This window comes from Centropristis striata, chromosome 2 (genome assembly GCF_030273125.1).
Source record: "Centropristis striata isolate RG_2023a ecotype Rhode Island chromosome 2, C.striata_1.0, whole genome shotgun sequence".
In the NCBI taxonomy this organism is placed as follows: domain Eukaryota; kingdom Metazoa; phylum Chordata; class Actinopteri; order Perciformes; family Serranidae; genus Centropristis; species Centropristis striata.
In genome coordinates this window covers 26317853-26341035 of record NC_081518.1, presented here as the reverse complement: position 1 = coordinate 26341035, position 23183 = coordinate 26317853, and the positions used below count along the sequence as shown (strand labels likewise).

The following is a 23183-nucleotide window of genomic DNA, read 5'->3' as shown; positions in this document are numbered from 1 at the left end:
TTTATTAAGTAGTTGAAATTAACCCTACCTTCACAACAGTAGATTGATGTTTATATGAATGCATCAATGTTGCAATAATATATTTGGAATATATTTAACAATCTGAGTGGGGTCAATTTGCATGATGAGTACTTTAACACTGAATATGGGTCAAATTGATCCCAAAGTATAAAGATAACTTCCTTCAGTAAAACTACTAATACCTCCCTTTGAAATTGCCCCACTATAAGTAAAAGTCCTGTATTCAAAGCCTTACTTAAGTTAAGGTTTACTTGTGATAATGTGGTTTATGCAATCTACTCTTTGTCTTTAAATGTGCTTTTATAAGTAACAGATCACAGTGGATGTTCACAGGCACGGACAAAAACCAAATCCAACTTTTGCAGAAAACGTTGTGTTTAAATGGACATTATGACAGCATCTCGACAGTAAGAAGAAAAATGGTTTCCAGGGGACTTTAATGTCTTGAGAAACACTGATCCCGATTTAGGAATTACTAACAATAGCGTACTATGAATAAACTGTTGCACAACTAACAAAGTTTAATTTGAGAGCAGTGACCCCTGCTGCCCCACTAGCACTATTACAGATCTAAATATATAATTTTCCTGAATACAGTGGCTGTGCATAAAGTGGATATGGAGTGAAACCAGTCAGACAGAATCTATTAATATTAGTGCTGTGATTCAGCATTAAAAGGTAAAATTACAGCAACATCTCCTATTGTGAAAAGGAAAAAATGACGTGTTGTTTCTTGAAAAAAGAAATAATAATCAAATCAATCTGCAGTGAGAGCATGCAACGGCAATAACAATACAAGCAGAAAAACGGTATTTCTTGTTATCGTTATTTGGATCCTGAAACCCAGTATATTTAACGTTAAATTACGTATGTAGTGCATTTTTCACTAACTCATACATCCAATATTAGTTTTAGGCTTCTAAGCTAAAGTAAATTCAATATATATTTCTTGTGTTTGGAATGTGGATAATTCAGAAAGATGCAGTTTTGTGTTTGCAAGTGCCTTAGTTTGCTAGCTATTATTAGCTTGCTGACAGTCAACTTGTCCTATCCGGTAGACACAGAGTGCTTAAATACTCATATGACGTATTTAAATCGATTGTTTTTAGCTTGATATAGGCATTTGTTAGCTTTTTAACTCTTGCATGTTGTGGCACAGATAGTTTCTCTCCTCCGGTGGGCGTGGTTTTCAGTGTGTGACGCGCTACGCTGTGTCTTGCGTCGCTTCCATGGAAACAGAACGTTGCCATCTAACTATGAAACCAACGAAGACTCAAAACAGTTGACGTTAGATATTTCATCATTCATTTTCACGTTAGTCAACACAATGGAGACTCCTGGAAATTCTGCAGAAACACATTTAATTATTCAAATAACTGTCTTTCGTGGAAATAACCTGGTAAGCTCGTTTAACACTGTCCAGTGTCATAAAATTGACTAACATCACACATGCTAACTAACTTAACGTTAGCTAGCCAGCGTTTACCAACTGGTGTTCATAAATGTGTATTTCCCCTTTAAGCTTAGCTATATAAACCAAAAAAAAGACAAACGATTGACACCAACAGACTGGAAATCCATTACCAAACTACGGTTTGAAGCGAGGAGTGTATAAATAAAGTTTAAAGCAACAGTCTGGGGAAAGCATGTCAAGACTATATTTTTCACTCAAACTGTGTTAGACAGTCCAAAAGTTTCAGTCAACATCTATATCCTGTGATTGTTACTTTAATTGTTATTGTGTTGTAAGGAGTATTGGTATAGAATCAAGGGTTAATAAATAATGTTGGAAGACAAGCAGCTGAGAGGATGGGTGGTTGACAGTATCTCTGTTTCTTCTCTTTTCAGCAAGGAAAAAAGTCAGACAGCTTCCAGAGTTTTCTGCAGGTTGAAGTAGATGGAAATGTGCTGGGAGAGTCAGATAAGAAGCAGTTCGATGCTGTGGAGCAGCTCGTTGACTACGACTTTACCTGCAACTTTCACTGCCCAAATGACATCCAGGCTCTCAGTGGCATGGCCCATAAACCCATCATATGTTAGTTGAGTTTGACAATATTGTTTTGTCTCTTGATATGTGAGATAACTGACAGTGGAGCTAACCAGCATCTGAAACTGAACAAATAATTTTCTGTTCTTTTATTTTTCAACTTTTGCTCTGATTCCCTGCGAATTGGCCCCCTGTTTTTCTTTAATAGCCACACATAGCCTGTTATGTTGACATTATAAATGAGCAGGAACACATGCTGATGCTTATTTTAGAATTTAAAATGCCAATGTATTGTTATGTGGAGTAGATATAATATTTCTAGCCTGACAGATGTATGCTATATTCAAACCACGCTATATTCAAACCAAGTCCCTACTTTATATTTATATCACCAGTAGATGTATGCCAGCTACAAGAAAATCATAGTATGTGGCCTTATTTTGAGTTATTGTTTCACTGGCTAACTATTTTCACTTACTGTTGCTTTGACATTTCAAAAGAACTGGCTTAATTTTGAAGAATAGCCTTAAAACTGTGAAATCACCAGCCTCTGCTTGCAATTTCGTTGTCAGCTGATTGCAATGTTCATAACAGAATAATTGGTAGGTGTGTCAGTCATCTAAGACTTATTCTGTGCTGTAGGTCCAGTCTGAATCACTGCCAAAGTAATTAAGTACAGTGGCAAGCCTATTGCAGCTTAGACAGCATAATTTACACTAATTATTGTAATAACACTGGTGGTAATTTTCTCACTGGTGAACAAACACAGAGGAAGGCCTTGATTTTTCTTGCTAGTCTGTACAGTCTTCAGTTTTCACAGCACTGTTTAATGTGAGTGATTTTGTGGTGGTCAGTGACAGTGAGAGAGTTCCTGCCTGAGGAGAAGAAAGTCGAGGCGAAGACTCCAGTGTTGGGCCAAGCTGTGGTTGACCTGCTGCCACTGCTACAAGGTACAGCTGTACTTGCCAGAAATTATATGTTTTTTCTTGAAATAAAACATATCTGTGTATCTTCCTAAATGTCAATTTCTTTATGCAAAGTCAGATCAGCAGAAACAGACTTTAAAGAGATTTCCTTACAGAGCAGGACCTTCACTGTTGGAATGATTTTCTCTTCTCTCTTCAGGTCAGTGCAGCTTCTCATCCACAGTCCCACTTAATCCAGTGACCAGCTCTTCAGCCAAAGAGTCCTCCCATGACTCCGGCAACAAGGTCGGTTCATTACTGACTCTATTAATATCATTCACTTATTGTTAGGGGCACATCAGAGAGGTGAGTGCATAGTGAATTTACATGTTGCAGACAGGAACGAAACATATTAACTCTTGTCTAATTAATTTTAAACATTTGTCCTGATGTAGATATAAGAAATGTTGTCACTAGTTTTTAATTTATTTGTTGTTGTTTTTTGCTGAATTTGAATTTGAATTATGGCAGTCACAATATCAGATTTTCACTACACAATTATTGTGGCCTTGTCATGTAAGGGGGCCCGATGCTCATGTGGAGTAAAGTTGCTGTAATAGGAGCCAAACAACACATTATTCGTCTGTTGGCCCCCCTCACAGGTTTTTTCTTCCAGACTACTTAATTAGTTAATGTTCTACAATCACAGAGTGTCCAGACAGCAGTTAGAGCCAGACTGAAGAAGGTCGCCATGCAAGTCCTTTTAGCAGGCAAGAGGAAGGTAATCCCATCAACTCACTAGGGCAAGGACAGTTACAGTTTGGGTGGACATCAAACCTCCAACATGTCAACAACTTTTACTGTCATAAGGAAAAGCTCCAAAGACATGTCACAGTCGCTAATCACACTCGCTCACAGTTGGCTGCAGTTCAGCTATCTCAACTATATAGTAATTTGACATATAAGGGGTGCACATTGCAAAAACTATAGTAAAGAAGACAACCAGTTGTAATAATAGATTAATAAAAAAGGCTGCACGCAATAAGAATAATTTTAAACTGACAAATTGTAGACTTTCTCTGTAAGAAAATTTAATGCAAGTCCTTTTAACATGCAAGAGGAAGGTAATCCCATTTTAAACTGACAAATTGTAGACTTTCTCTGTAAGAAAATTTAACCTGTTAATGGTAATTTAATGGTAAAATGGTATTGCACTTAGTGTATTTTAGGTAGGCATTTGATTTTCCTGAAGGCTTCTGGGTCTAAAACTTGGTCAAAGTTATTCTTATTTGTCTCTTTCAAATGTTTCCTCTAGTCTGAGACTATCTCAGATATCTTAATATGGACATTTTTTCAGCTCAAAAATATAAAGCTCAATATTTTTTCAGCCAGTTTGGGTGAAAGCACAAAGAACCTCAGGACAGGAAAGCTCTGGCACATTTTACATCCATTACGCTAATGGCAGGATTTGCATAGAATGTAATTGAATATGTAAATGTGTTTGTATTTAAACATGAATGTGTTTTATACTTTCACCCTGTTCTGCAGCCGACCCTGGATGTGTGTGTGAGTGTGTCTGATCCAGTGCGGTCTGATGCTGAACTTGCAGTCTCCAACCTGCTGAAGGTAACCTTGGAGACAGCCTACTCCATCCCTGAGTCATGGACGCTGCAGTCTGGCCCTGCCCCCACTCCCTGCACATACACTGCTGCCCTGGAGGTCCCACTTACTGCACAGGTGAGCGTTACAATAATGTTTGAGGTAATGTCAATAATGTCTTTGAGGTATTTTATTGAATATAACACATTAACATGTAACATTTCGTTTATACGATTTTAGGCAGTTGTAGCCTTTCATGATCAAAGATTGTGATGCTGTTCAATTACTAGCAGTGTTATTAAATCAAAAAGAAAGAGAAGACCTATGCAGCATCAGTCAGCCCAACTTAAAATCTAAATCTTTCCAGGAATTTTGAAAATATGCCTGTATGATTCTCCCAGAAAGATCAGGTGCTGGTGTTCTGTGAGGGGCAGCTGAAGGCTGGGGGGCAGAGAGAGGAAAAAGGCAGACCGAAAAAGAGGCCCCATCGGGCCCCGCTGGTCCCTGGGAACCACTTCCTGCCTGCTGCCTTTTTCAACGCAGAACCCATTGAACAGGAGGATGGAGAGCTGAATGGCTTAGAGGTAAATGCAAATATGCTAGTTAGAATGCCGCGGTGCAATGATGGATTTTTCAGTATGGTAGATTACTGTCAATAACTGTCAAAATATGGAACTGCGTGAAAGTGAGGGATGTAATATGAATGGCTTTCATTTAATAGATATGACCAGACTTTAAGGTAAATGCCAGTAATTTGACAGGCTTAGCTAGTGACTAATGATGTGAGAAGATTAAGTGTCTTAACGCTATAAACTAAATTGCCCTTATAAGTGTATGTGATACTGTAGAGGACTGGTAAATCCAAAATGATAAAATTAAATCATCTTTGCAGGCTCACACAGTCAGTTAAAGCACTAAAGGTCTAAATGTTCCTACAGGATCAGGAGTTTCGAAATGAAGCAGAGACCACGAGGCACAGGGTGAGCTGGGACACGGAGATGCGCTGCTTCCTGGATGCAGGAGGAACAACCAGGTCAGCTACACACACAACTCACTACGATTCCTTCTGACCATCATTCTGAGGGCCATGTTTTAAGGCATTTTTCTAGAAAGGGAAAGTTAGTCATAAGTTTATACTGAAGTTAAATTGTTTAATGCTGAAAATAAATGTGTCAAATCCCTTTGAAGAAAACCGTAACAAATAATTGCTTGTTAAATATGAAGGATTTATAGCGAAAACCCCCCAAAAAAATTGCAGCATCAGGTGTGTAAAAAAACAACAACAACTGTACAAAATACAGAATGAGAGATACAGATACAAAACATAAAAGTATGTGTTTCAATGTTCAGACTGCGGCAGAAGATCACTGAGAGCAGACTGTGGCCAGTGGAGATAATGAGGTCGCTGGCTCCGCTGACAAAGGCAGCAGAAACCAAGATGGTGAGACAGTTTTGTTATCAAAGGATAGGCTCAGAAATGTCCCCTACAAAATGTAAAAAAAATCGGGGACAGCATCACAATCATTTTAGGCAAAACTGCATTTTAGTTAAACCAAAGCAAATGTGATGCCGAAGTCTCTAGTGAATAATTTGACAGAACATTTTGAGAACAATTGTCATGTTTACTGGTTTGGAAACATGAAGCAAATAAGCAATGACAAATCATGCATGTGTGTGTGTGTGTGTGTGTAGCCAGCTGAGGAAAACCAAGAGATCCCCTTCCACGGTGTTGTGTTTGTGGACATGGGGCGGCTGCTGTATCCTGGAGTCAGCCGCATCCGAGGAGCATACAGCGTTCAGCCTTTCTCTGAGGCTGAGTTGCTGAAAAAGGTCTCACAAATACACACATATAACTTATTTTGCTTCAATATTATTCATTTATAATTTAGTCTTTATTTCATTGGATCAGGCATCACACACTGAGGAATGATCTACACAATGGAATTCTATCCGTTTTTATAAAGAAAACCTTCAAAAATACTCTGAATACTGAATACTCTTGTTGGCTTTCTTAACCAGATTCTGATGAAATGTTCAATGTCAGTTCCATCTCTGTGTGTCCAGTACAGAAATAAGCCGATACAGTACATACTGCATCTTCCTGCTGTGTTGTGTGATCCATAAAAAAGACTTCACATAGATTGGTGTATAACCCAGATGCTCGTCCAATGGTTTGTGTACTAATGTTACTACAATAAAGTTATTTTGTTATTGATCTTGTCCTTAAAGGCCAAGAGGAGTGTCAGTGTGTTAAAGGAGCAGGCTAAGGCTGCAGTCGAGCAGGTCAAAGCTCGTGCTGGCTCGGCTACAGGCTCTTACAAGGCGAAAGCAGGGAAGAGCTTGGATGGAAAGGGATCAAAGGAACCCAAGGAGCAAGCCAGAAAGGTCAGCGAGGTTGTGATGTGTCAGAAGAGATTAATTTTTACATTAAAATAGAGTTGAGGGAACTATCAAAGGCTCTGAAAATCATATAGACATTTATTGTAAGTCATAATAGTCTTTGAAAGCTTTTCAACTTGATTTTTTATAGAAATAATTTTACCATGATTTCAGGGTTTAGAAAAGCTTGGAAGTCTTTAAACTTTACATCAAGGTTGTGTTTCTGAAGGTTGGATCCTAATCTAAGCTGTTCATTCTCATTTTGGCAGCAACCTGGTAATCAAAGCAAAATGGCTGTGGCCGAAAGTGTGGCGGACCCTGTGGCTGAAACTGAGCCACACGTCAATACAGAAGGAAATGTACGTGTCCACAAAACACAACTGTGTACACAATTACACAGTAGGCATCATTTACTGGAAACTGCTTGTAATTTCAGTTCAGACCAACAGCAATATAAGCGTAAACGTCCTGAACACTTTAATATACTATGAATTACTATCCAGTGTAATGCAGAAAACAATTGTGCAATATTTTGGAAATCCCTCAGTATATTAACACCTCATTCCTGTTAATGGCAGATGTATGTGGAGGCCAGAACATATATTATCATTGAGATAGCCTTGGAGAAACCGCTGGTACCCAAAACATCTCCAGAGGAGCTTGCCAGAAGGTAATGTGTTAAAAAAAAAATCAGTCAGCTGTTACTGAGTTTGACCTGGTCCCATTGGTCACACTGTCGTGAAAGATTCTGGCTCTGAACTTTCAGAACTTGTCAGTTACAAAAAAATGTTAACGTTTTCTGTGAACCATGACTGGGTGAAAATGTGCTGAGGTGTGTCTCTATTTCCTGCAGGGTGAAGGCTTTGATCCCACCCAGACCTCCAGTTCCAGCAGGCCCTAGCCGAGCAGAAAAAGTGCAGACACAGTTATATACATGTACACATAGATACATACAAGATGGATGAAAAACCAGTGGAGAGTTGCTTACTTTTTAAATTCTCTCCTGCAGGCCGTGCTGGACTTCCACAGGCAGGTAGGCAATGTGGTGGCCCATGTTTCAGACCAGTATGAGGAATTGTTTGGAGCAAGATGCAACCCATATGAAGAGAGCGGCAAGGAGCAAATGAAGGTTCAGCTGATGGGATCGCTTAACACCTCTGGAAGATACGTCACCTTCAAGGAACAGATGAAGGTCAGAATAGCTACACACATCCCTGTTGGATGGATACAACTTGCAGGAACCCTGAAATAGTTTTTTGGAGTGGATCTGTAGCCCATCAGTTTGTTTTTACTTGTGTTGGTGCATCTTCTTTTCCTGTTTGACCATTTAAATGTGTGTGTGTATGTGTGTTTTGGTGTGCAGCATGCAGTGGTGAGGATTGTACGTGACAAGATGCAGCGGACGGAGCCATTCACTGACCCTCAGGAGCTGAAGGCTTTTGTCAGCAAGCTTTATGTTTACCTGGTAGACGAAATGCACATAGGTCTCAACAAGGTAACACACACACACACACCTACACACAGGCATACAATATATGTGTAAACATATTTATATTTTTATCCACACTTTTTATCCTCACCAGATTTATTCAGCAGATGACGTTGATGATGACTCCCTGGATGAGATCCAGTTGAGTTCTTCTCAGCTCAGACATTTTGCCAGAGAGGCTCAGCTTACCGGGGATTATCAGCAGGCTGTTCAGTACTACCAAGAGGTACAAAAGCGTACTCGCCTCTCCTATACTCATAGTAAATTGGGAAAATATCTTGCAGGAAAACTTAAAAACAAAACTTTTGTCATTACTATACTCCTAAAAAGTTTATAAATAAAATAGAGCAGGGCTGAAAAGCAATCACGGACATCAATTTATGCACTCTTTTCAGGCCTACAAAGTCAATTGTTTGTCAGATACACCTTAATGTACACGCTGGCTTCTGTTTGTGTAATGTCCTTCACATCAGTGTTTTTATATGTTCAGTGTGTCAAGTGATGAGCAGTGATTAATCATAATCTTCATACAGATAATGACTCTGGCTGGTAAAATAACTACTGTAAAGTGGCCACCGAAAATCCTGTATTTGTTTTCCTGCAGCTGGTGGTGAGGCACCCCACTGAGCCCTCACACAAGTTTGAGTGGGGAAGTCTTTACATGCTGACAGGAGACTACATGAAGGCTGAAGAGTGTTTTACTGACGCCGTGTCCATCCAGCAAGCACACCAACCCAGGTTAAAAATTCTCTGGTTACACTAAAAAAAAAAAATACAGTATTTACAACCATGTGCTCAACACTGAAATCCTGAGTCTGTATATGGGGGCCGCTGTGGCTCAGTTGGGAGAGTTGGTTGGCCCCCAACCGAAGGGTTGGTGGTCCGATCCCTGACCATCGCAGCCTACATGTTGAAGTATCCTTGAGCAAGATACTGAACCCCAAATTGCTCCCGATGTGCTGTGTTCATCGGTGTGTGAATGAATTCCTAATGGTGGCAGGTGGGACCGTTTAGGGTAGCCTCTGCCACCAGTATGAATGTGTGTGTGAAAGGGTGAATGAGCGCAGTCTGTATTGTAAAGCGCTTTGAGTGGTCGCAAAGCGACTAGAAAAGCGCTATATAAGTGCAGGTCCATTTACCATTACCATTTACCATTATTTATTCATCACTGAGAATTAAATAGTTGTTAGTTGTCTATTGGTATTGTATTACAGGGCCCCACGCACATACAGCAGTTCCAGTTCTCTGCTCCTTACCAGTGCCAAGCAACATAGCAACAAAAGTAATGATTGAACTCAAACTTTACCTCCTCTCATGGTGTTCTTCACCTTCACTTCATCACATATTGTCGACAACTTGATGTGTCAAATCACTTAATTTGAGGTGTCATTTTGTAAATTTGAAAAATTGTGACAGTATAACTTTGCATCACAACCAATCCAAAAGGAAAAAGGTTAAATCAGGGGCAGCCCATATGAACTTTTTACTGGAAGGTGACTCAAGGATCATGTTTCAACAGGCAGCCAAATAATCTGATGTAGGTACCAAAAATCCCCTGACAAACAGGGAAGTCAAGATCCATGTGTCTGCCTTGTGTTTCTTCAGCCTGATGATGTGCGGGGTCTTGGCAGCAATGTTTGAGCGCCATGAGGAGGCCCAGACCCTGCTAGAGAGAGCAACCAGCATAGATCCGCCCAGTGTTGTGGCCTGGACGCTGCTGGGTGAGATAAACAGACTGCTTTTACCAACACTCTTATTGGGTATCAACCAGCCAGTGTTGACTACCATACCATGATTTTTCTTCTCTTATTCTCAATCTGGAAACAGTAATGAGTTTCACTTCCTTAGGTATCTTTCGTTAGAAACGTATAACTTTAAATTCATTAGTCTGGTTTATGTACAGGATTATGGTCCTTAAAAGTTTCTTTTGCAGAAGCTAAAAGAGGACTATTGAAATAAAATACCTTGTAATGAAAATCACAAAAATGCTAAATATCAAAGATATAAGAAATCTGCACAAATTTTTGGTTTCATAACATTAAAATCCCCTGACCCCAAATGACTTTGAGCAGTGAAGCTGAGGGGATGCATGCTGTGAACCGTATAGTCTCATTTCACGTTTCTCTGTCTGCCGTCCAGGTTTGCTCCATGAGAGCCACAACGAATCCATCCTGGCTGAGAGAGCTTTTCTTGAGGCCAGAAGGCAGCTGAGGGCAAAAGAGGCAAAGAAGCAAATGCAGAACGAGGAGGAGAAGAAAGGCAGGGAGAAACACAAGGAGGACAAAAATGAGAAAGAGAAAGACCAGCGAGAGGAAGAGGAGATGGCAACACCTGCATGTCATTCTCCCACTGTTAAGAAAGGTGAGATACAGTGGCATTATGGTAGTTTTTGTTTCATTTATACTCATGTGCATTTAATGTAATTATCAGAATCACAGAAATTGTTCATATTTTCAGATACAAATGTTCACAACATATTCTATAGACAGTTTAGATGCACTTGTTTGCATCAGATACCTACATAGTAAATAAGACTTCTGTCAGTGTCCATACACTTCATTGCACTTCAACTTAAAGGTTTGTGGCAGTGAATCTGGGTTCCTGGAGCGGTCAATGCTTCCTGACAATGTGACTATAATTTTCCTCTTGACCCAGAGTGTAAAAACCAGGACTCAGGGGTGCAGGGAGAGCCCCCGGCACAGAGTGTCAGCTCCGGATCAGCTCCTGCTAAATTCTCCAACATTTTCACTGAGACGGTTCAGTTCCTGCTGCAGAACGCTGCCCTGCAGGTAAAAACACACATTGTGGCTGGTGGTTTGCCAAGCTGACCAGCCAGCTCGACTCACAGTGTTCAAATATAAATGAAAACAACCTACAGTGTACAGTACTGCTCTAGTGTCATTGTGTGACCCCAGTTTACTGTGTCATGCAATAAAAGTGATTTATGATCTTTATTGATGCTCTAACATCTGGAAAATGACAGCTGTGGAAAAGATACATATTGTGGAAATGGAAAGTTTGGGGGAAAAATTGTTTGATTTGCTGTTCTGTAACTGTTTCTCATATGTCAGAAGATTATTTTAACACAGCAACAGGGAGAATCTGCAGATTTTTATATTGTCCATGTTTTTTTTAATTTATTGAAATGGTCAAATTAACAACATTGGATGTCTAAATCTTAAAACTAAGATTAATTAATAATTAAACATCTAATAAGCCTTCATTGTTTCCCTGTTGTCAGATGGCAGAACGTGCTCTGTCTCTGGAGCTCCTGTGTTCAGATGGTGGTCGCAGCGTCTCCTATCTCCTTCATCTGGCTCAGTTGCAGCTGCTCAGAGCTGACTACTGCAGTGCCGCTGCAAGCCTCGAGGAGGCGCTGTGTCTCAGAAACCAGGTACTCACACTACTGACAACTGGCTGCAACACTGAGTAAGAACTGGGTGGAAAATGTGTCATGTATGGTTCACTGGCTCTGTACCGCTCTGATAGTCTGGACTGTTTAGGCCCACAGTCTGCAGCAAAGATTCACATTTAGTTAGGGATTTATTAACTTATTTCACCTCGTTTGTCTGCAGCAAAAATATAATTAACTGACCAGATGACATGACTTTTAATTATATTGCGTATTAACTGAAATTATGAAGTTAATAAGCATTGGCATCATTAACTAGAGAGGTGCAAACTGACAAACAGGATTGATGTTTCTTATTAGCAGAGTTTGGAGAGTGTTAGTGTGAGTGAGTGCTTGCAGGGTTTTTTTTTTTTACATAATGATGAATAAAATTCATATATTATTCAAAAATGTTACAGATTTCAAGCTAAAATATGTAACAACCTGTGTAGGGCATTACCAGTTTATTCCATTCCATTACTACTCTAACTGAAAACTCAGTACATTTATTGCCTTTAACTACATTATAAATATGTATGGGAAGATTCCCCAATGTTGTGTTGAAATTGTGTTTGGTATATACGTATAGAAAGCTGATGATTGTTCCCCAGGTATTAATGCTTCAGTGTTATAAGTTCCAAGTTTTCCAAGTAGCTCAGTCATTTCAGGGTAATGGCTTGTGCATTGAAATGTAATTATACTAGGAAAGGAAATAGTGCCGTCATGAAACTGTTCACAACAAGAACTGTGGATTGTCTGAGTAATCAGGTCATGATTCTGAAAAGAGACATTGCTGTTTTTCAAATTAGCACCACAAAAAGTTTCACTGTTTTTGCAATTGAGTTCAGGTATCATTTTTAGAGAAAGTTGTATCAGAGCAGTCAAAAAAGTGTTTAATAAGAAGTGATAAAACTATTAATGCTGACAACAAACATCCTACTTATCCGAGTCAGTGTGTCTTTCTGAAAGGTCTATCGGTGAAGACCGAAATTTATATTTTTTATTTTTAGTGGTTTGTTCATGCATGAAACAGATTTAGGGAATGAGTTTATTTATTTTTTCATTAATGTTGTTACCACAAAATGGTGGCAACGTAAGATTCAGTAAGCACCTGATTAAACTAACATCTCCTCTGAGCCCTTGCCTGAGAAGTGTTATCCACTCTGACCAGGATGTGGACGCATGGGCGCTAAACGGTCACTGTCACTACATGCAAGGGGCTTTTAGTGATGCCCAGGAGAGCTACGAGAGGAGCCTCAACATCCTGCAGCAGCCAGCATCTTGTCCTCTACTTGTCCTCCTCCGTCTGGGATCCATCTACCTCCAGCAGGGGAAGGTCAGCTTCACTGCTCTCTGATCAGTCAGACAGATTACTCGTGTGTACTGTATCTGCTTAATGAATTTCAAGCTCTTTCAGTTACAGGCAGAGAAAAATACGAAAAAATGGGAACTCTGAAATACTATATGAGGCATAGTACATTTTTGAAAATAGCAAATTTTACGAAAAATCAACAAAAACTGTTTTTCTTGGACAACTTTTAATTTGCAGCACAATTAGGATCAAGTTCATTACCACACATAAATGTGTATACCCATGTGAGTGTGTCATACAAGAGCATTTTGCTGGAGAAACCAGACAGAAATCACACACACATATTCTTGTTGAAGTTAAACATTCAAACATCTTGTATGAAGAAACGTACTACAGTGTAACTAAATCTTTTATTTTTTTGTTTTCAACTTCCAGTGTGAGCAAGCCAAAGTTGTCTACCTGCAGGCTTGTGAGCAGTCTCCGTCCTGCCTGACCTGGCTGGGCCTGGGCACCACCTATTACCGGGTAAAACTCCACTTCCAGAAACATAATGGAAATTTTCAGTGTAATTTTCTTCAGGTTTTTAAAGGCTCGAAAACAGTTGTAACTTGTGACATTGTGTTGTTAAAGGCAATTAACTTTGGGGTTCTTTCTTTACCAAAACTGCTGGGCTCAATGATTTTACTCCCCCTTCACAGAAGGGTTGTAAGATTTAACTATTGTCCCCATTCTACTCTGAACAAAGCCCAAAGGTTAGTTCGCCAACAAATTTCATGTAAACAAGGGGGAGTTGCTTCATTTATTTTGAAAAGCCTTAGTTTTGTTTGTGTGTGTCTGTGTAGCTGGAGGAGCTGAGTGTAGCTGAGGAAGCTTTGACTGAGGCCAACCATTTGAACACACAGAATGCAGAGGTGTGGGCTTACCTGTCTCTGATCTGCCTCAGGGTGAGTTATGATGCCCTCTGACAACACAAGCCGTGTCCCAGTTCAGGCTCTGTCTCCCTTTAAGTCTACATTTCAAGACAGAATATGAAACAATGGCCCAACACCTTGTTTCAGTTTTTGTTCCTTATAAAGAATCTCACCAAGAAATGTAGCTTTTCTTTACCCAAACACGGGATGGCTGGTAAATCCTTTCTATCCCATAATCGTTTGCTCACGATTACATGACCTCGTCACAGTGTTCAGTGAGGCTCAATTTTATTTGAGGAGAAAAAGTAAGTTCAGCTTAACCCTCAGGTCCAACGGAGGATGCACCTTTGTCCCCTCCAGGAATGCAGCTTCTGAAGTGGGACACAGTTCAACACAGATTCACTTTTTCACTTTCTGTAACTGGATTCGAGGCAGACCACACCATCCTGAACTAAACATTTGATTAACCTTTTCTTTTCAGTCTGGAAGACAAAAAGAAGCAGAGCAGTTTTATAAATATGCAACAAGGGTGAGTGAGTCCTGTATATTTAGCATTTGATTCTTTGTTTTTAGTGAGCAAATACACTTACAAAAATGTAATAAAACACAGCAGAGGGCAAATGTTTTTGATTTCTCCTTGAATCAGTAAAATACATTCATTTTTCTGCAGTATAAAAAAAAATTAACTGTAGAGAAAATACTTTCATAGATTTCCTGGTTTTATTGTTTTGTTGTTACACAAATAAATCTAGGCCTTTATCACCATGTTTTCATTTGAGTAAAAATGGCCCTCTCATCCATTTACAGTCTATTTTAAAGTCAAAGGTTTTCATTTTCATTTTCATTTTCATAATAAATAAAATAAGTGTTTTCTTTTTTCTTGGTGTGCAGTTCAACCTGCAGAAGGAGTCACTCCTCAAAGAGTTCAGTGAGCTGAAGGAGCAGCTCTGCTTCACTCATCTGGAGTCATGCTTCGGAACAAGCTCATGAATAATACGACCAAGTACAGTTCATACAAACACACACATTTAAAAAAAGAGATTTTATTGTTTTGTTTTTTAAGCATATAACACTTATGTAAAAATAAAACACAGCCAGCTCAGATACACATGATGGGTCAAATGTTACAGACAATGGAGATCGGTAACTGTCCCAGCCATAATAAGGTTAACTATCAACATAAACAAACTCAGAGTATTATTTCAAAGTATATAAAACAATTGCAATATATTCTTAAAAAATGTACAGCATTAACAAGAGAAAAAAACAAGAGCATGTGGTGACTGGAATCAACAGAATATTTTAAATCGTTATCTCACTTTTTATGTAATTTTTACTATCTGAACATCAAAACATTTTGGCACAATCCTCCCTGCGTTGGTGGAAATGTTATGTGGAATATGTTTTATAATTCCTTTCAAATAGATTTATAATGCATGTGTTATAAAAAATGCATTTTAGTCCCGAATGTATTTATTTCAAATTTGGAAATTAGCCGTCCCAACCTTTTGATTGGTATTGTGATTGGAAATCCATTTCAAATACCTTTTAAAGGTTCTATATATGACATTTAGAACCACTAGATCACCAGCATCTTCTACAAAGAAAAATGGGTGTGTGAGCCATTCTCTGCTCAGGACGCCATTACTTCAGAATCTTTACATAGTAAATAGTTGTTATTGCTACATCAACGCTAAAAAATCTCATATACAGAACCTTTGATAACACTGTATTAAATAATTTACCCACTGTATGGATTTTCAGTTTCACACTTTATTGTAACATCTCCGCTTTCCTTTATGGGAAATTTTTCACAGTGACATTTTTACATTCGTTCTGGCCTGTGTGTTATCATGTGCTCTGTTGCGGTGAGATCACTGTCTGGCTCGAGCGAACAGATCTCGCAGCCAAGGTGAATCCTCATAGAGCCGAGGGTCACCCAGATACTCTGAGGTCCTTTTATAGAAGTAGTAGTACAACACCGAAGCTGTGGACAGAGAAATATATTTGGTAAGGAGGTTTTGTAATATAAATAACATCAAAATATACAGAAAATATCCCAATTTCCACCTTTTTAATCAATTCCAAAGTGCTTTAAGGTGACAGTGAGACTGTCAAAGTCCTGTATCCTGCACAATATCCTGCACAAAAATGACTCTTTTTTTCACATCTGTCTTCAGGATATTTTATGTTCTGGCCTCCACTTATTCCATAACTAGTCCAATTCATAACTTAAATAGTGCTTTCAATAAACAGTAAGCAGCTAAACAGATCCAAAACAGATTATGAAAAACTAAAGTATATAATTTAGTTTTTCTGGTGGGAAATCAAGAATCTTAATTTCAATAGAACCATGCTAATGTTTTGTCTGACTTAATTAGTACAAATCATGCATTTCATTAATCACTGCAAACTTTTTCTTTTTTAAGGATTTATGCAGACACTGCAAAAACTTTAATTATTGTCATGCAAATCAACTAGCAAAAACTGGAGACTCGCTCCACTTAGGTAATTCATCACACAGAATCACTTCAGTCATTGTCTGAAACCAATCTCCATTACCAGAATAATGATAACGTTTAAAAGATAGCCTATCTTTTGATAATATATCATAGGCCCTTTTCAGTTTGCATAATTCATCAGCCATTTCCAAGTAAGTGGCTCCAATGTTATGACTTTGAACAATGATTAAGGTTGCTTGAGAGGTAATATCTGATTGCAGACAGAGACAGAGAAATGGGAAATACCCAGCAGAGTTTACAACTCAGCCCTGCAGAGTTTACAGTGTCTTAAGGCAGGTTCATAATGAAAGAGATTTTGTGAACCGGTGATGCAACACTGAATCACACACTGAGTAATCGTCTGGGTGAGTCTTAAGAAGCAGACAAAACAGAGAGACAAATAAAACATGGCTGCAGTCCGTTCCCATACTTAATAAGTGATCACCTGCAGAGAAGAACAACAACTAGACAATAAATCCTGTTATCCACTTATGAGCTTATATGTGTATGAAAATCACACCCACATGGCGATGTGAGATCGCTGCCTGGAGCCGGTTGGAAGAGTGGAGAGACGAACAAACTCTCTAAAAAACACTACAAGCTTTCTGTCAATCTTCAGAGCATTAAAATTATGATGATAATCACACTGAAAAGCCATTGGTTCTATTTGAATCACTGATAAAAATTTAGAGCATTGCGCAGCAATTCAGAGGTTTGAATCCAGGTTACATAAAAACAGCTTCATGCACACATTCATTCAGGTGGGACAGTGACAGAAACCTATGGGTAAGAGGTAAAGGGAAAACTAGAACGTAGGGATGCAGCAATCTTACTTTTTTAGTCCTAATACCAATTCCTGGGCTTTATGTATCACCTGTACCGAGATACAGAGCATGTTGCAGTTTACTTGGTACTTCAACTACAAATAATTTTTTTTTTATCTCTGTTCTGAAAAGCAGCATTCACTCTCTTGTTAATGTCTCTGCTTTGAGGGAAAAATCTCCATGTATTACCTCCTACGTCTTATGTTCAGCTGAGAGAAAAAAAAACAATCTCACTCATCGTACTCTTATAACACTTATAAACTAATCATGTCTCAAATCTCAGTTTAATTTATATCAGTAGTACCGCCTTGATTGCATCTCTTGTTTCAATCACAATTGTGAATACAATTTAAACTGATGGGATATGCAGGGATAAATAGGAGCAACTTTTTTCTGAAAGAAGACAGATTTGTTTAACAAAGCCCCAGAGAAAGCAATGAACATTCAAAATGAATGCATTTGTTTGTAGATAAAAAGAACATGAAAGAATGTATTAAAATGCCATCTTACCGACTCTTTGGACCACAAACAGCACCTGAAGGCCGTCCGTCCAAATAAATCTGTTGGTATTCAGCCAACGGATATTCTGAAAATATAATACAAAAAACATTAATGGTAATTTTCACAGCTTTTCATTAAAAGATTTAAAAAGGAGGCAAAACACTTTTTATTCCAAAATACTCACTAAAGTTAAACAGACATTTCTACCCAAGCTAGAAATAGAAAATGTTTCCACTGTCATACATAAACTGTATGTAAAGATGGAAGACATGGCAGCTCCCCAAATGTGAAGTCAAAACATATTAAACGCCCTCTGGTGGCAGGCTGCAGTATAGGTCTTAAACCTAAGAGACAAACTAAAAACTCAAAGTAAACATCAAATCCCAAAGATGGTTTCTGTCATTTTAGGTAGTTCTTTTCAAACTGATTTGTATTCATGTGTAGATTTTTCTAATTTGTTTAGTTTTAAATTGTTATTTGACACAATAAAAGTGGAGCATGAAATTTCATGATTGACAGTTCATACTGTGCTCTGATTGGGTCATTTCAGGTGGAAACTTGATACCACAGCTCACTACTGCGCAGACTCTGGCTCAAAATTACATCCCCAGCACAAGATGGCAGCAGCCATATACAAGATATTTTGGTTTCATTTTTATACAGTCATTTTTTGACCTTGTTTAATAAAATGTTTAGTCTTTTGCACCCTCATGACATCTATCTTTAAAAATATAATTTCATCATTTTTTAAATGTCACATAACACATTCAGTTAAAACCTGTAGCTATTTGTTTCAAATAGTAATAAACATAGCAGCATTCAAAAGCCTCTCTCTCATTCTCTGCCTATTTGTGTACAGCCAGCACATACCATAAGCCAGGAATGGAGTATGATACTGAAGGTCAAATAGAGAGCAGAGAGCATTAGCAGAGCTCTAAACCGCTCCAGCAATATGGCGACCAGGCCGACCTGGAACACGTAGGTGTTAAACAGCATCAACAGAATGATGATCAGATTGAACAGGATGGAAATATCCTGGATTCTGTTGGAAGAGAAGACAAGAATAGAGAGAGGGAAATGTGTGACCAGCAGAGACAAAAGCGAAAGGAACAGAGAGATTACTGTCTTTGTACAATGCTGTTTAAAATCATTCCAGCATCCCAAATGAATCAGTATAGACAACTAAAGCGTACTATTTTTGGCCTCTCCCCCGGAGCCAGAGATAATGTTTGGCTGCTGAAACAGAGAGGAACTTACATAAAAAGTACCAGCTGGACAGCCGGTTCATTCCTGAGCAGCTCGCTGAAGGAGTTGACAAACAGGTCGAATGAGAGCAGGCTGAGCTGAATCAGTAACACCAGAGAGTAGTTGCTGGTTTGGAGCGTCTCCGGCCCGAAGGCTGGGCGCCCGGGGGGACTGTGGTGGTTCCACGATGGATCCAAGGCTGCACTGCAGTCGCAGACACGCTACATAGAAACATCAATCAGTCCACAGTCCTGACAGCTCGGGGGTCTCAGTGAGGTGTTCAAGTGTCTCCACTCTGAAGTGTGATTGATACAACATCAGGGCTCCATCTTCTGGTCCTAAAATTAGTCCTGTTTACTTTGGAAACACTGAAGTCCAGGTTTTGAGATGAGCTGTCTGGAAATCACAGATGTCAGCATGTCACAAGTGTTGATTTTTCAGATCCAACATGAACAGATGTGGTGGTGCAATTCCGTCTATGATGTGGTTAAAGCCTGGAGAATAAGTTGTTGAACCTTCATATTAAAACTGGTGAAACGTCAGCGCACAAATATATCCAGTAGAGACTCTGTAGAAAGAGACAGGAGAGAAACATTAGTATTCTGCTGCAAAACTGTTTTTACTGTACAATGCAACTCATTCTGTTGCAGATTTACGCGCACATTATGCAAAAACAGATATTGTAACCAGACAAATTAGACAAAATATAACAATTTAACTGCCTAATGTCGATACCTCTCTAATATAGTCGTCTAATACAATAATAATGACAGCAATAATGCATTATTATAATAAAAACTAACAAGGATAATAATATTTATTAAATATTTATACAGAACTTGTCAACAAAAAGTGCCTGACAGGGTTAAAACAGGAACTAAAACAATTCAAGATTACAATGGCATAAAGTCAATCAACAATCCGAACAATATAACTGTACAATTAAATTAAAATAAAGTGATACATAAAGTAATATAAAAAATGTAATATAGGATAAGGCATGATATGAATTAAATATGAGCTCAAATAAATTAAAAAGGTTTTTAAGATGAGATAAAGATAAGTCTCTAAGAGGATTGGTTCTCAGAAACTGTCAGTAAACTTTTAACCTTTTTTGACCATAGCACCTTTTGAAAAACAGCTAAAAAACGTAATCTAATGTTTGGTCACCTGAAAAAGCATTAAGAGGAAGTGGATGAGCAAATAAACCGTCACCTGTTGAATCACACTACATTTTTTGAAAGGGAGGGACAACGTGCTTCTAGTACCACCTTGTGCAACAGTGAGTGAAGTGTGATTAACCGGGGCTGCAGAATTATTAGATTGACCTGCTTGTAGACCTTCTCACCTCTAGTGGTATCAGCAATCATTGTTTATTGCCACTGTTTATTTTAACAGCTGTTCTGGTTGTGATTGATAATGATTCCGCATTGCTTGGTAATTTCCATAGTACGTTATCAAGTAAGCACCCCGGCACTGTCAAGACGACTTGCCTAGCTATGAATGATGAGTAAACACAAGGAAAGAAATGTTCTTTTTTCAAACAAATGTGACAACAGGGGTTGTTTTATTTCAAATATAAAACGATTTTTGGTTTACATGAGTGATTGTGTAGAAAATTATGTATTTTGCAAGTAATATATGTGAAATCAACTGTTAAACTTCAGCTTTTTCCAAACTTTCGACAGTTTTGACTAACCCTGCAATTAAACTACAGCTATTTCTACACTAGGACATTTAAACATTAAATTATAGTTTACCGTTAAGCAAAAAAAGCACCTTTTCTCTCAAAGGAGCATCTTCTCTGATGAGGTAATGATGTCCCGAAAAAACAAACATAAAGATCCTGAGATATTCCACCAGATTACTTCTCATCCATTTAATTAACAGACAATTTCTTCACTCTCTTATTGTAGATTAAGAAAACAGGTCCCCCTTTCACTAGTGTTGTCGCCACCAAGGGTATTAGTTAAGTAAGGTACTGTAAGTCTTAGCCTTGGCATCTTATGAACCTGGATCACTATCCAACATGGCTCCAGGCGGAACGTCTTATGACCCCGTATTTATAGCTTGGCACGGCGGTGGCAGGTGTGAGGAAGATTAAGTCTGCCTCTAAACAGTGGAGCGTCGACCAGAGGACGACTTAGTCTTGAAAGCTGTCCCACTGAGTTTGTGGGTTAGCAGAACTACTAGCTCCTTGGCAAAAAAAATGGACAGCCAGTGTATATGAACAAACAGAAAGTAATAAATGACAAAAGTGTTAAAGATTAAATATATTGTTCAAGGTTTTCCAGTGATACAACTCATAAATTCCTGCTCTATTTTTTTTCTAAAATGATATAAAAAATATACTAGTTTGTCACATATTTAGTTTTCCTTTTAAAGAATAGCAGTTTAATTTAAAAAGCTTTGTTGTTGTTGTTCATGCGCTCCCATCTTGTAGCTCTTAGTACCATTTAATCTTCTTAAAAACTCCCTTACAGCTTGTTACTTCACACAGAAGTGATGCATGCTCCCTTTTATTCTTTCAGGATATCAACTACAACCACCAAACTGCTTCCAAAAAAACAAAAGTGTGAGTACCTGTAAATGAAAGTTGATTTAAGAGGCTGGAGTATCCGTCCAAATGATGCAGGTGGCCACAGATAACTCGAGTGTGCAGCACAGACTGACAGCTTTGTGTCTGTCGCAGTAATCCTCCCCTCCACCTCTCTAATAGACAGGCACAAGATTTCTGTTATGACACTGTGGATAGAGTGTTTACATGCACCTTAACGACAGAATACTGTAGCTATTGGCTATTAAAAGATTCATTGGTCAAGACTCAATATATTAGAAGATTCCTGAGACGTTTTTTGAACCTTATTAATATTTTATGACTATATATATATATATATATATAATATAATATTATATTATTATTATTATATATTTCCATATTTTTATTTCTATTTGTACATATGTCTTTACTTAAGGCTTGTTGCATTTGTATTTAATATTGTTTATTTTTTATAGCGCCTTTTTAATCTTTATTTTATTTACGTATGTACTGTATTTTTTGTACAGCAACAACTGTAACAAAAGTGATTTCCACTGGGGGAAAATCTGATAAAGATTGTTACTTTGATATATTTTTTTTCATTTTATCGTGGACTTTATTTCTCTACTTATTATAATTTTTTTTAAATTTAACATATATTTAATTTCTGGTAATATCTACTCATGTTACTGAAATGATATGTATGAAATGAGTTGTTTTTTGTTTTTTTAATAAAACAAACTTAAATGCCAAAATAAATGTTGTAAAATCCTTTTCTTTTGGACTAATATGCTCTATAAAGTTGTTTATTTCACTTTGGTCTGACATTTATTACAACAGACAACAGGTTAGGACTGTAACTACGTATGAGTAACTGATGATGTGTTATAAATGGATGCTGTCTGAGCCTTTCTGAGGCTTTCTTGGTTACATTTCCATTCAAGATTACGGTAATGCTTCTAGGAAGGGTATCTGGAATCAAGCCAGAATAAACCACTGACATCTGGTGGTGAGTGTGCATTATTACACACATAAACAAACAATACTGAACCCTTTACCCATGCAGAGAAGTAGGTTTAACATTTGCCCCAATACTGACTAGTCAACTTACCTACTTGTAGAAACAATGTTAAATTGGAAAATAACTGAACCACTATCAAGTCAATTTTATTCAACAGCCAAATGTCACAGATTTACCTGATCGATAAATCTGGAAATTAGCATGATTATTAGACAGAATAATAAGTCAATTTGTATCATATTATTAATTACTTAACTAACTTGAAATATAACATATGAAGTGATAATCATTTTTAATTAATTCATTAGATTGTATGACCTCAACTGGATTCTTGGGGTATGTTTACATATGTAAATGAGGCACTATTTATTTTTTATTAAATATATGCTATGTTGCATTGATTTTCAGAACAGAAATCGCAAAATTGGATAAAACCATGTTCAAAACACTTATGTTGACATATTAGAGTCAAAGGTTATACAGAGGGAGTTTTCTCTTTTTTTTCAATCAGCCTAAGGCTGATACATAAACCAAGCCCTATGTAAAAACCTTCAGAAA

At 38.0% G+C, this 23183-nt stretch overlaps 2 protein-coding genes across 4 annotated transcripts; one reads left to right on the top strand and one right to left on the bottom strand.

The window, feature by feature from the left end:
- Positions 1–1160: 1160 nt before the first annotated feature.
- Positions 1161–21730, top strand: cfap70 (cilia and flagella associated protein 70). Of its 3 annotated transcripts, none has more exons than XM_059358002.1 (28): positions 1161–1420; positions 1870–2056; positions 2863–2958; positions 3134–3219; positions 3623–3694; positions 4462–4650; positions 4914–5096; positions 5451–5545; positions 5863–5953; positions 6205–6342; positions 6742–6897; positions 7161–7250; positions 7470–7561; positions 7745–7805; positions 7901–8083; positions 8255–8386; positions 8475–8606; positions 8985–9118; positions 9986–10101; positions 10520–10741; positions 11036–11169; positions 11622–11774; positions 12943–13107; positions 13519–13608; positions 13926–14027; positions 14476–14523; positions 14886–14997; positions 21597–21730. In XM_059358002.1, the coding sequence occupies exons 1-27, from the start codon at positions 1349–1351 to the stop codon at positions 14982–14984; spliced, it is 3318 nt and encodes a 1105-aa protein (XP_059213985.1). In that variant the 5' UTR covers positions 1161–1348; the 3' UTR covers positions 14985–14997; positions 21597–21730. The 3 variants fall into 3 exon arrangements, with proteins under 3 accessions (XP_059213985.1, XP_059213976.1, XP_059213993.1); XM_059357993.1 differs by lacking the exon at positions 21597–21730 and adding an exon at positions 18371–18650; XM_059358010.1 differs by lacking the exons at positions 3623–3694; positions 21597–21730 and having other exon boundaries at positions 1164–1420; positions 14886–15050.
- Positions 15842–21786, bottom strand: LOC131992430 (transmembrane protein 138-like). The gene is made up of 5 exons (XM_059358023.1): positions 21649–21786; positions 19078–19633; positions 18691–18862; positions 17830–17905; positions 15842–15981 (listed from the first exon to the last, which is right to left on the bottom strand). Exons 3-5 carry the CDS (start codon positions 18814–18816, stop codon positions 15869–15871), a joined length of 315 nt encoding a protein of 104 aa, XP_059214006.1. The 5' UTR covers positions 18817–18862; positions 19078–19633; positions 21649–21786; the 3' UTR covers positions 15842–15868.
- Between the last annotated feature and the right edge of the window lie 1397 nt (positions 21787–23183).